Raw genomic sequence first — 13,242 nt, forward strand, 5'->3', positions numbered from 1 at the left:
TAGTTTTGGTTAAAAAAATATTGAGCAGATCTTCATGTTTTCTTGTAACACTGGGTTTTTTATTGACTGCTTAATGATGATACCAAAGTATAATAAGATATAATATTTTAAAATATTAATTTGATGGATATTTTTAATTGTATCACCTACTTGTCTTCTAAGTGTACAGAGGAAGCATTTGAGCAGTACAAAACCATTAATTCAGTAGCAGTCTTCTGAAAACATTGTGAAGTCCTAGTTCAGCACGGCTGCTTGACAAAAAATGGTGTTTATAGGAAAGTTCAGAGTGAGAGATAGTCTTTGAGTTTATCCATAATTACATTAATTCCATCAGCTGGAACTATCGTAACAGTCCGCAAAGGTTTCATGGGTGCATCATCAAAGGACCATCTGCCACCCAAACAGGTGTCACTCTCCTCTTGCACAGAGTAGCTGAACTTCAGAAAGGCTTTCTAAACAACAGAAATAAATGCATTAGGATTAAAATTTTTAATTAGCATGAAGATAATGCAACATCTAAACAAAGTAAAATTAATGACCCTATTATGCACATGCTTATTAAGAAGCTACTTTATTACTTTCCAAAAGATCCACCAAAAAAACTACAAGAACATCCACTATTCAAGGTTTTAAATCATTTTTCACAGAATTTATAATTCATATTGAATTCTAAAATGGCTGTTATCATTATAGTTTGGTATCAGAGAAAAAAAAAAAGACAAGAGAAAACCCCAAAATCAATGCACCCTTTACGTGGTTACTGTGCCTCAGTCTTGATGGTTTTAAGACACATCTCATTCCATACTACCACATTAAGAAACATCAACCCTTAGTTGTGCCAACTAGCAGGAATCCTTGACCAATAACATCAGGCTCTTAACAGACCTTCAACCCTGGAAGAAGAGCAAACCACTAGCTGTGAAATTCTGAGAATTAGCAGATCAGCTAATATAAAATAAAATATAATAAAAATAAAAAACATGCAAATCACCCAGATAAAAACAACAGCGAGAGACTTCTGGTAGAATAGAGCCTGCATTGAAGATGATAACTTGGTGTGGGCAACATCTGGAAGGTTTGTAGCAACAAACAGGCTCTGCACTCTTCCTGGCCTATTCTAAAACTCAGTCCTAAAAATCAGCATATCTGTAAGAAGATGTGGTACAGTAACCGCCTCTTTCATACTGCCGGTAGAAATTAAGTATTAAGGACATGGGCACTAATATGAATCCTGAGCAGAATTTCAAAAAGCTCTTGGAATGCCTCTAGAAGGCTGGAGCCACTGAAAGACATATTTATAAAGGATTCTTCTTCAGAGAGGTAGGTGTCCACAACATGTATTATTTCTTTTCGGTGATATATACTGCATACAGATAAAACAGTTCCTTTCTATTAGCTTTCCTAAAGTTTCTGATGGGTAAGAAAATCTTACCTAACAAATGATTCTAGTTCCACACAAGTCAGATTAAGAAATACGAACTGAACTCCTAAATAGAACAACTTCCCTATCCTCTTCCCTTTGCAGGGAAAGTTAAGATCCGGTCTCCTTTTAGGTTTGCTATTTATCAACAGTATTTCAAGGTTGTGCATTTAATTTTGGAAAAAAGATCACATTAATTGAGTGGCTTTGCACAAGAACAAACAATCTGAGCAATGAAGGCCCTAAAACTTTAATCAATTCTGAGTCTGGTTATAATAGAGCTTTTCTTTTGCTCCCTCGATAACATGTTAAGGAACAGAATAAAGCACAGGGAACTGACAAGTGCAAAACGGCTTCTCTCTGTTTTATATGGCTCTAAGCGTCTGCCTCACCACATTTAATACTGTTTTATGGCAATCTAATTAATGTTATGTGTGATCAGGGAGGATATACACTCCAACACTAATTTAACACATATACATTACTAAGCACAGGGACCCACTTAATCTAATATCCCCCATAATGTTTCAAATGAATTTGTTAAAAACACTAGAAAGACTGTTAAAAAGAAAAGCATGTTCAGTTCGAGTCTATCCACTTGAGTTGAGAAGTATTGCAATTTAGATACAAGCACACAATTTGTTTTTAAAATGCCACTCAAAATAACAAAACAGAGATAAATACAAAGCAGGCCTTCTAGAACATAAAACCCGTGGACACATGGGCATCACAAACTTCTCCCCTTCAGTTTTTCAATAACATTTTTACACCGAGTTCCAGTTCAGCTGGTAAAGCTGCTGTGGCAGGAACACAAAAAGCATATCCCAAACTTGTTACTGCACAGAGGCTACAGGAGTATTCCCTATAGCTAACAGTGAATTCACCTGCTTACATTTTTCTTCTTCCCAAGAAATAAAATTACAGTGTATCATAGCCTCTCATAAAGAATGTTATAAATGATCACATACAGGAACCTCTGCCATTAACCATATGATGTACATGTAAGTACTTTATGCTGTAGGCACTACCAGAAATTAAAAATAATGGTTTCTTGACAAAGCAACAATATTGTGGAATAATACTTTTAAAGCTTTTCAGAAATAAAAAGAGAACAATGAAAACGTCTTTACATTTCAAAGTACATTTTTAATTTAATTCCCTGCATCTTCCCCTCGCTTGATTTGGCTTGGAACCAGCTGAATTGTGTAGGAAGGTTGTATGAGGAAATAGGAAGCAATACTTTCATCTCAGTATTTTAGTACTTATTAATAATATACTTGTCCTGAGTAGAATAGAGACAAAAAAAGTGAAGTGATAGCTACTTCTCTGGATCTTCAGAAGTTTTTTATTCTGAGCATTTTTTGACAGTAACAGGTATCTGAAAGTAAACGAATAAATTGGCTTTTGGCATAATAGCAACACTGACACAAATTCAAAGATTCGCATCTGTTAAACTTCTTGAGATGAGATATTGGAGAAATGCATTGAACTGCATTACCAGATTTAGACATTGCCTCAACAGATGTTTTTTTCTGATACAGGAATAACTATGTAGGGGCAAAGAAAAGAGACCACAGAACGGTTTTGGTTGGAAGGGACCTTAAAGCCCCCCCCAGTGCCCCCCCCTGCCCCGGGCAGGGCCCGCTTCCCCCAGCCCAGGGGGCTCCCAGCCCCGTCCAACCTGGCCTTGAACCCTTCCAGGGAGGGGGCAGCCACAGCTGCTCTGGGCACCCTGGGCCAGCGCCTCACCCCCCGCACAGGGAACAATTTCTGCCTTAGAGCTCACCTAAATCTGCCCTCTGGCAGTTTAAAACCGTCCCCCCTCGTCCTACCCCCACACCCCCTGACCCAGAGTCCCCCCCCCCCTCTCCTCTCCCCCCTTTAAGCCCTGGGAGGCCGCTCGAAGGGCTCCCCGGAGCCTTCTCTTCTCCAGGCTGAACCCCCCAACTCTCTCAGCCCGCCCCCCCAGGGGAGCTGCTCCAGCCCCCCCAGCATCTCCGTGGCCTCCTCTGGCCCCGCTCGAGCAGCTCCGGGTCCTTCTGCTGTTGGGGGCCCCCGAGCTGGCCCCAGCACTGCAGGGGGGTCTCCCCAGAGCGGAGCAGAGGGGGAGAATCCCCCCCCTGGCCCTGCTGCCCCCCCTGCTCTGGCTGCAGCCCAGGGCACGGGTGGGTTCTGGGCTGCCAGCGCACGGGGCTGCCTCACGGGCAGTTTTCCCCCCACCAACCCCCCCAGTCCCTCTCCTTGGGGCTGCTCTCCAGCCGCCCCTCGCCCAGCCTGGGTTTGTGCTGGGGATTGCCTCGACCCACGGGCAGGACCTCGCACTTGGCCTTGCTGAACTCCATGAGGTTTGCCTGGGACCCCTTCTCCAGCCTGTCCATGTCCCTCTGGATGCCATCCCTGCCCTCCCCCATATCCCCGCACCACACAGCTCGGGGTCATTGGTGAACTTGCTGAGGGTGCATTGATCCCACTGTCCCTGTCACCAACAAAGATGTTACACAGCACCGGGCCCAACACCGACCCCTGAGGAACGGCACTCATCACTGCTCTGCACTTGGACATCGAGCTGTTGACCACAACTCTCTGAGTGCGACCACCCAGTATTAACATTAATCCAGTATTAACATGCATTGCAGATGCTGACCGAGTCTCTAACAACAGAGATTCCTCTGCATTTTTTTGAATCTTCTTCTAAGTGCTAAAAGCTGCAACACCTGATTGAGTTAGAGCACTCTTGCAAGTTACTACCTGTTGTTTGAGCTGCCACTCTTGAACATTTGTGATGTAAATCATGTTAGCTTGAATCTCACTGACAGATATTCAAGCTAACCTGCGCTTCTTGCAGTTCACACCCCCACCGTCAGTCTTCTCTGTTTAGCTGACAGCGATTTTACAAGTCTTTCACAATTCTTATTATTCAGATTAAAGGAGACAACCTCACTGTTCCCCAAACAAAAGGAATCTCAAACTTTTGTAAACTCAGAAGGCCTGAGCCACCCTGCTAAATTCAGTATCCAATTACCATTTGTTCATCTTGAAAACGTGGACATTCCATCCACAGTATTTCAACAAGTCTGACAATTTTTACATTCAAGTCAATCGCTTCAGCACTGTTGTATGAGTGAAGAGATGAAGTTTGTTAATTCTCTGAGGCCAAGACACTGGCCTCATGGCAAAGTAACACCTCGTCTTTCCTCTAAAGTCTCTTCTTATTTCAGATACGCTTTGAATTCTTCCATTATCCTCGTGGCACTGGAGATCCTATCAGGTAGTAACATGGCCATAGTCAGTCTATACCATACCATTTTATAGTCAGGTTAATTGTGACCTGATACAAATATTAGTAAATTCATGCTGACACAGAGGATTAATTTAATCATTTGAATCTATGGATGGCACACCTCTCCATGAGTCTCTAAATACAAAAGGTGTTGTGTTCAAAACACAAAAATATAGGTTGCTTGCTCATCTCTTGACACTACTCTAAAAAAAGCTGGGTTTCATTTAAAAGATATGTTACCATTTCTTTTTAAAAGCCTCCCTTGAATTTAGGTGAAACACCTTTATTTGCTGATACGTAAAGAAAACCAAAGATTTTAAATTAAAGAATCACATATATTACCTCATAAAAGAATTCTTCCTCTGCATTTGCAAACATTAATTCCTCCTTTTGCTGATTTCTCCTCTCATTCCTCTTAGAATTGTTCTTTGTGGCTTCTGTAAAGGTCTTGCTGATAAGAAGATAGTAGTGGCACTTTCCACAAGGTTTGTTTGTTTTCTGTGCCTCAGTCAACTCTTTCCTAAAGGTAAATAAATATTTACACATACAATTTAAAGATATGTTTACATACAAAATTCAAACTCTCAACAAGTGTGTAAGCCTTATAATGTGTTAGTATAGAAAGGATATTCACATTACAGCCTATTCTTTTATGAGTGCCTCGGAAAATAAATTTTGCATACGCATTCCTAGTGCTTAACCATACTATTTGCACTTTAAAACAATAAAAATATGGTTGTCTTTCCACACCTCACAATAGAACCCTTTTTATGGAGAATATTGTTTATGGTAGAGAGTCTGTGAAAGGATTTTAAGTGCAACTCTCCTGAAAATACATCACACTCACTTCCATGAGGAACTATAACTGAAGAGCCAGAAACCACTCTTGCCCACCCTCGTGTTAAATGTGTTGTCCCTGCAACACTCCAAAACCTTTAAGACAAAGAGGCCAAGATCTGAATTTGAGTTGTGACAAGTGCTAGCAGTAAACCTCAAAGCTAAGCCTTCAAGCACCTCATTTCTTTCCATAAAAACCTTCCTGACCAACCCTATCTACACATTTTCTTTCATATCATAGTAGTAATCCTTAAAGGTCTATTTTATTGTTTAAATGAGCCATGACAGCCATCAACATAATCTGACTTCTAATCTCACCTCACATGAGAGAAAAGAAGAAAAAAACAGAAGGGGGGAAAAAAAAAAAATCTTTGTTTGTTTACTGAATTTCCTTATCCAACATAATTTCCTGGTTCTCAACATGGCACTAAAACAATATAATGCTGTATCTCAGCAGATTAATTTACTTACTGTCACCCATCCTATGATATAATTCCATGAATTGGCAGACATCAAGCAACACCTAACCTGCTTCACTAATTTACTTGAAACTAATCAAAACACTGCATATTGTTTTCATGGGCCAGAACTCATCCACCTCATAAACCTGTCCCTCAGTTCGAATCTTCCATTCCAGAGCCAGACATTAATACATGAGCAGAAACATCCGAGTTGCTCGTTACCAGCATGCTATAAAAAGTTCTCATTTTTAAATTTTCCTAGATCAATATGAAAATAATCTGCAATACAAAGATAAACTACAATGTATACACAGCTAATTCTGCAGTAGAACAGCACATATTCTTAAATGAGTTCCTCTATCTTAAAGTTTAAAGACTTTGAAAATTATCTGAAGACCTTATATGAGATGAAATTTTTTTCTGTTCACATCTTACTTATATCTAAAGTATCACCCCTTTTAACATAGTACTTTATATATAAGATTTCTCAAAAAATATGAAGAAAAAGTACTATTCAACATCATGTCAAAAAAACAAACAAACAAACAAACTTACTGAAGCTGCTGGTGCATGGGCAGAGCAATCTGTGGTGGTACGTTAATGAATCTTTCACTCAGTATGAGACCCACTGGCTTAGTACTGTCATTTAGGAGCTTATTCAGTTGTTCAACTATGTGCTGTTCACAGTTCTTCTCACACCGACTTAGAATCAGCTCTTTGATTTGTTCAGCACACTGTGTACCCTAGAATTAAAAGGTTTATTTTCTTTACATTATAGAATAATTATTTACACAGGAAAACTGTGAATGTGAACTTCAAGGGAATATTCTACAGCCCTACTGGTAATTTCCTTAAGTAGTCTCTAAAGCACTGTACAATTTCTCTGAAATTATTTACCAACCCTGAAGCTGAGGGCAAAAAAGGGTTCTTAACTGATAGGAAGGCAGCTAGGAGCTGCAACACAAGTACATTCAACAGCAAAACTCAAAAGCTGCGAAAGATTAAAGTGAAGAAATGGAAGAGGCTGACAGCTCAGTTACCCTGGAACTACTATTAGACCTAGTTTTAACTCTCTATTACATTCTTTGTTTTATGTTTGATCTTCAGCAAGTTACACAGGACTAGGTCCAAAAGAAAGCTAAGTGATGTGCAACTTCTAAGGCCACAGTCCTCTATGGTGGAACTCAAAATCCTGATCCAGCTGTTTAGGCTTGTTATACCAGGCAGCAAAGCAGGACGCAGTCTCACCTATTCTTGTCTAGACATTAATGAGGAATACCAACCTTCCTTTCTGTTAAGTTTAAGCAGCTTATAAAACCAAAGACTTCGTCATCATCTTCATCATCGTCACTACTGTCTTCTTCGACTTCTGCTTGCTGTGTAATGAAAGAAAATGCAACAACTTGTGTTGACGTGCTATTTCCACTCTGCAGCAAAAATGTTTTTCTTTCCAGAAGATGCTTGGCAGACGGCAAGCATCTAGGTAATCTGTGCAAACACACAACCTACGAATGGTGGTTACGGTTATGAAAGTGCCACATCATCGAATGTCCCTGTGTACTTAGAGCCAGCTATACAGACAGCCAGGTCATGTATCTTCTACAGCAGGATCTTTTGAAAGGCATTAAAATTTGATAGCTCACATATAATAAGCAGCATCTCGGTACAAGGCATGGCAATATCTTAAGCAAAACCAATTTTCTTCAGTTTCTAATGTAGGGAAATAAACCTGCAAAGTCTTAAAAACCATACAGCTATAGAGCTTTGACAGAGAGTGAAACAAAAAGCTCAATAAAACTCCGCAGTGAAAAACGTGGGGAAAGAACCGGGGGTCATGCAGTTGTAATATAAGGATCATATTAAATTTGGGTGGAAAAACTGTTGGCATGGGACAAAAAGGCAACGTGTAGCAATGATACCATGCAACGTGGTACAACAGCACAACTGTGCTGTGGGGGCAGCTTGTTTGGGTTTGAAAGCAACGTGGCCATGAAACCTTGAGCACCACACAGTACTGAACAGCTTCCTTAGCCAAAACTCAGGAGCCTCTGCAGCGCTCCACTGCCAGAGCAGAACTTGTTCAGGACTCACTTCAGGGTCCTTTCCTATGCCCAAAGAATGCTGCACAAAAGGAAACTGAATGCAGGATGGTACCAACCTTCTCCATAGCATTTTCAGCATTATTGCTCTACTACACCAAAATTCAGAGAGAAAAGTGAAACGCCTTCCATATGTAAAAAGAAACCAACCAAAATAATAAATCAAATTCCTTGTTTGGTTGAAAGCAGGTATGGAAAATTTCATCTCCCACAGAAGAATTATATACCATATACACCCACCCATGCCCTGGGCTGCAGCCAGAGCAGGGGGGGCAGCAGGGCCAGGGGGGGGATTCTCCCCCTCTGCTCCGCTCTGGGGAGACCCCCCTGCAGTGCTGGGGCCAGCTCGGGGGCCCCCAACAGCAGAAGGACACGGAGCTGCTCGAGCGGGGCCAGAGGAGGCCACGGAGATGCTGGGGGGGCTGGAGCAGCTCCCCTGGGGGGCCGGGCTGAGAGAGAAGGCTCTGGGGAGACCTTCGAGCGGCCTCCCAGGGCTTAAAGGGGGGACAGGAGAGGTGGGGGGGGACTCTGGATCAGGGGGTGTAGGGATAGGATGAGGGGGGATGGTTTTAAGCTGGCAGAGGGCAGATTTAGGTGAGCTCTAAGGCAGAAATTGTTCCCTGTGCGGGGGGTGAGGCGCTGGCCCAGGGTGCCCAGAGCAGCTGTGGCTGCCCCCTCCCTGGAAGGGTTCAAGGCCAGGTTGGACGGGGCTGGGAGCCCCCTGGGCTGGGGGAAGGGGGCCCTGCCCGGGGCAGGGGGTGCCACTGGGGGGGCTTTGAGGTCCTTTCCCATGATTCCATGAATTATTCTCAAAGACAAAAAGCATACCAATTGCAAAGAGAGGATCCCCTTCTGAAAGTCTGTTATGTCATTTCAACAAAAAAAGTACTGTACTTAATTTCCAAATGTAAATTGCCTTACCTTGATAATACTTCCAATATGATTCTGTTGTATTATTATATCAGTTAGTTCAGCAGTGTTAACAGGAGCTTTTAGAAACAACTGGAAAAGAAGAAACAAGGATTAAGGAGTTTTAGGCCTGATGAATTATCACAAGCCACTTAGTTGAAAATCAAGTCAGTAATTTCTCTAATTTGTTATGCAATAATCTGTTCCATTTTTAATTTCTACTGAGACTGTTTATTTAACTTCTTTTCATATAATATTGTAAAGACTAAAAATCAGCTTCTTGAATTGCTCACTCCTTGACCCTCTGCAAACTGGCATTTTGCATATCTGGTATCCTTTTGAGTTTGGTATGATCTGAATACTTGTTGAGCATAGGTTTCCAACAGAAACAGCCAAAAGAAGACTGGAAGCTGCCACATCAAACAGAGACATCAGTTGTTTTTCTGTTTTTTAGGGGCTGTAATTTGCAAAAAAAACAAAAACAAAAACAAAAACAAAACCACCAACCCAGGAAGCTGATTAACATTGAACCAGGTTTTCTGGGTAGCAACTAACACAATGAAGATGAGAAGATTATACAAAAACTGTGCAAGAACAGCTCTACAGTTCAATGGGTAAAATTCTTGAAACCATGACTTAGGAAACACATGTTCACTGTGGCTGTAATTATTTAATCTTCATGAACGGAAGGACAGTAATACTATGAATCTATACAGATAATGTGAACTGATGACTTTGCATAACTCTTTTTATCAGTGGGTATAACCCAGGTAACAAGATGTCAAAGTACCTGTTGTAGTAATTTCTTTATCCCATTATAGTCATTGTCTGATATGGAATGTGCTTCAAATTCAATATTCACTTCCTATGAAGAAGCAAAATAGAGGTGATGAAAAATACCTGGCAAGAAGCTATATGAAAACAAAGCTAAACTATAAGAAACATGAAGACAAGTAATGGTCAACATCAGAAGTTAAACTTCCATCTTTCAGTAATCTCAGCAATTGTTACAGTTACCATTTCTTCGGTAATTTTCAGCGAGCATCTGTGAAAGTAACTTTTTAAAACTGACTTACAAACTGTTGTGAACAAACCTTTAATGCTTTGTTCCTGCAATCTGGTTCACACAATTATGTTTATCGTAGCCACATAGACTCTTACTGTGGAGAGGATTGATCCAGGCAGTTAAACTCCTAAAACTGCAGGATTGGAGTGTAATGCCTTGGCTAAAGATGAAGATTGCTGCAGACATTTAAACAATTACATCCAGAACCATACTTCTGCTATTTCCTCATACCCTAATGGTATCATTAACCCCACTCTGGAAGTCTGTTCAGCAGGCACATGATGAGACCCAGTCACAGCAAAAACAGAATGTGAACTCCTGCTTCTCCTTCCAGAACAAATGCTGTGCACCTACCAAACGTTTTTACTGGTATTCTATATTAACAGTACTGCCTGCCAAGGTCGTCTTGCCTGCCTATTCTTCCGTGAACTACCAAGATCATCCAAATTTACTTTGCCTTTTAATTGTTGGTTTGGATTCCACTTTCTGAATAATCTAAACAACTAAGTCTTACTTTTGTCACCAATTAAGACTCATCAATCTTTCCAATCCCGTATCAAGGTCATGGTCTTTATTGTCCAGTGGGATTATAAAGCCTGTTTACAATGCAAAAATAGAGGTATACAACCCCTCGGGGGGGTAACAAAAATCAGGAGACATGATCAGATGTTCTTCTATGGTCTAGTAAAGCAAGGAAGCTCTATAGAGGTAACTGAGAGCACTTTATTTACTTGAGAAGCTACCTATATAAGAAAACAGACTGTATCTTTTGTGTGTAGAGCATTCACTCCTGGCATTCAGGAACTTTCTGACTGCTTTCAAATTCAAGGATCTCACTGAATGATTAAGTCAGTCAATTCTGAACAAAACACAGTGTACAGCGGTTCTGAATACTGTGCAAATCATAGCCAAAAAACTGATATAAACCACGGGAGCACTAGATGTTCTAGCACTGGTCTTGCTTCACTAGCCAGAATAACAGCCTTGTATGAGAGAGTTTACAAATCCTCCGTCTTTCATCTGTTAAAAAAAGAAAAAAGCAAATAAAACCTCCTCATATGTTTTGCCGTGTCCTGCCTTGCTACTGTGTGCTTATTCTCTTCCCCCTGCGTTGCATCTAAAGCAAAGCAAGAGCCTGCAAAACAAGCTGTTATATGCAACAACACTCTGCTACATACAATACAGCAGTGAGCAAAGCTCCTTCTCAGCAACCAGGTCCTGCCTGGCAATCTTACTGTTGCTCTCAGATTCACAGAATGACTACATAAAGGAAGAGATTTTCCTTTTTTCACCTGAAGTGGTAAGAGACGAAGGGAAAGGCTAATATGGCAAAAATAAAAATGCTGAGAATTACAGAGAAACAAATATCCTTTAAGTATATGTTTCTACAAATTTCTAAGTTTGTATAGTTACAAATGTTCAGTACATTTCTTTAATATTAGCAATGCACACCTCGATGTCTTGCATAAGAATCAAGGGAAACTCATTATATCTTTATAGCAAGACTTCCAAACTGAAAGAGATGTAATAGTGATATATTATCCTCAAAAGCTGAACTACTAAATTAAAAGAAGCGTTATATTACAAATTTTGTCCAGTGCATAATCGCAAATAAAACTCAGTAGGGCACACCAGTGCAGGACATACAGAAACTATCCTCAAAACTCCTGTTACTGAAGACTCAAGAAACTTCATCCACAAACACCACAGTAAAACCTGCTGTCCTACCTACATCGTGCTGTGTACTTTAAAAATTAAAGAAAAAAAAACAAGAATTATTGCCATTAGCTTTAATGGCTAACTAGTGCAACATTTTGTATCAGTTTACAAACACCGAGCAGTGCGCAAAGTACTAGCAGTGCTAGTCAAGAACTTTATAAACATATGTTAGCTCAAACTAAGTCAGTACCTATCTGATGTGACACACACTTCTAGAAAATGGTAAATGTGCTCTTTGATCATGTTAATATGACTGGTAGCACAATTAAACCTACACTTTTTACCATTACATAGCTTTTAAGAAAGGTAGGGTTTGTTTTTTTTTCTTTGCTAACATAAGCTAACTAAAGCCTCATCTAAGATTAACTCAAAGTGATTCTAATGAAGACAATCAAGTTACCAAAATATTTTATTTTAAATATGAGTTAAAACCCATACTTTTATTATTTGACTCTTTTAAGCCCTGTGAAAATGACACATTACCTTACTATCCAAAGATTTTAATAGGAGTTCAAAATCAATGTATATTTCTTCCTTTCCTAGAGACTCCTCCCTCAGTATTGTGTTTCATAACTAAATAATGTAATTTCACGTATGTCCAGGTGCAGACATGTAAAGAGAGCTCAGAGAATAAATTAAAATTTTATTTCTGGGAAGTATGGGGTTTTCTTTGCTCTCTTTTTTTTTTTTTTTTCTTTTTTTATTCTACCTTTCTTATACAAAAAAAGGAAATTAGAGCAAAACTTCTGTGTCAAAAGCATAGTTTTTGAGGCGCTGCCTCCAATCGACAGGCTACACGCAAGGGCCAAGTCTGTACGACTGACTGCGGCCTCCGGGATTCCAACATTTTAAAAAAGAGAAAAACCAACCAATCAAACAAACAAAAAGTAAAAGTCTCCACACCGATTAACCGAACGCACTTTACATCACCGATTACGGACACACACTGCCGTGTCACCTTCGCTTCACCACAGGAACCCACGGCCCCACGGGTGCCACGCAAGGGGGTTTACAGCCCCCCCTCCCCAGCAGCTCCCGGCCGCGGCTCCGTGAGCCCGGCTGATCGTTTCCATCGCTTTGTAACTTATTTTAGCGGCTGCAGAGCGGAGGACCGAGGGCTGGGGATGGCGGCGGCAAGGGCCGGGAGGGGAGGGGAGAGCAGGCCAGGCCCCGCGCCAGCGCCGGGAGGGCCCCGCTCACCTCATCGATCCCTTCCTCCTCCTCCTCCTCCTCTTCCTCCTCCTCTTCCTCAGAGTCCGACTCCGGCTCCGATCCCGATCCCGGCTCCTCGGCGCAGGGCTGCGGCGGTGCCCGCCGCTTGGCCGGCGTGGCCATGCTGCCCCTGCGCGCAGGCGCTCCGCAGCCGGAAGGGCCGCGGCGGAGGGAGCCGACTCGGGCAGGCGCCGTGCCCGCCCGGGGCCGCCCGGCTGCCGGCCTGCTGTCCAGGCGAG

The 13,242-nt window shown here is 41.5% G+C and overlaps 1 protein-coding gene across 2 annotated transcripts; it reads right to left on the reverse strand.

Moving 5' to 3' along the window:
• Positions 1-31: 31 nt before the first annotated feature.
• On the reverse strand, positions 32-13,183 carry LOC104365324 (BRCA2 and CDKN1A interacting protein). 2 transcript variants are annotated; one of them, XM_032988747.2, is made up of 7 exons: positions 12,992-13,183; positions 9,797-9,871; positions 9,019-9,099; positions 7,282-7,374; positions 6,554-6,741; positions 5,043-5,220; positions 32-452 (listed from the first exon to the last, which is right to left on the reverse strand). In XM_032988747.2, the coding sequence occupies exons 1-7, from the start codon at positions 13,124-13,126 to the stop codon at positions 282-284; spliced, it is 921 nt and encodes a 306-aa protein (XP_032844638.2). In that variant the 5' UTR covers positions 13,127-13,183; the 3' UTR covers positions 32-281. The 2 variants fall into 2 exon arrangements, with proteins under 2 accessions (XP_032844638.2, XP_042647821.1); XM_042791887.1 differs by lacking the exon at positions 12,992-13,183 and adding an exon at positions 11,525-11,568.
• Positions 13,184-13,242: the final 59 nt, after the last annotated feature.

This window comes from Tyto alba, unplaced genomic scaffold, assembly GCF_018691265.1.
Source record: "Tyto alba isolate M040663 unplaced genomic scaffold, T.alba_DEE_v4.0 Super-Scaffold_1, whole genome shotgun sequence".
NCBI classification, from domain to species: domain Eukaryota; kingdom Metazoa; phylum Chordata; class Aves; order Strigiformes; family Tytonidae; genus Tyto; species Tyto alba.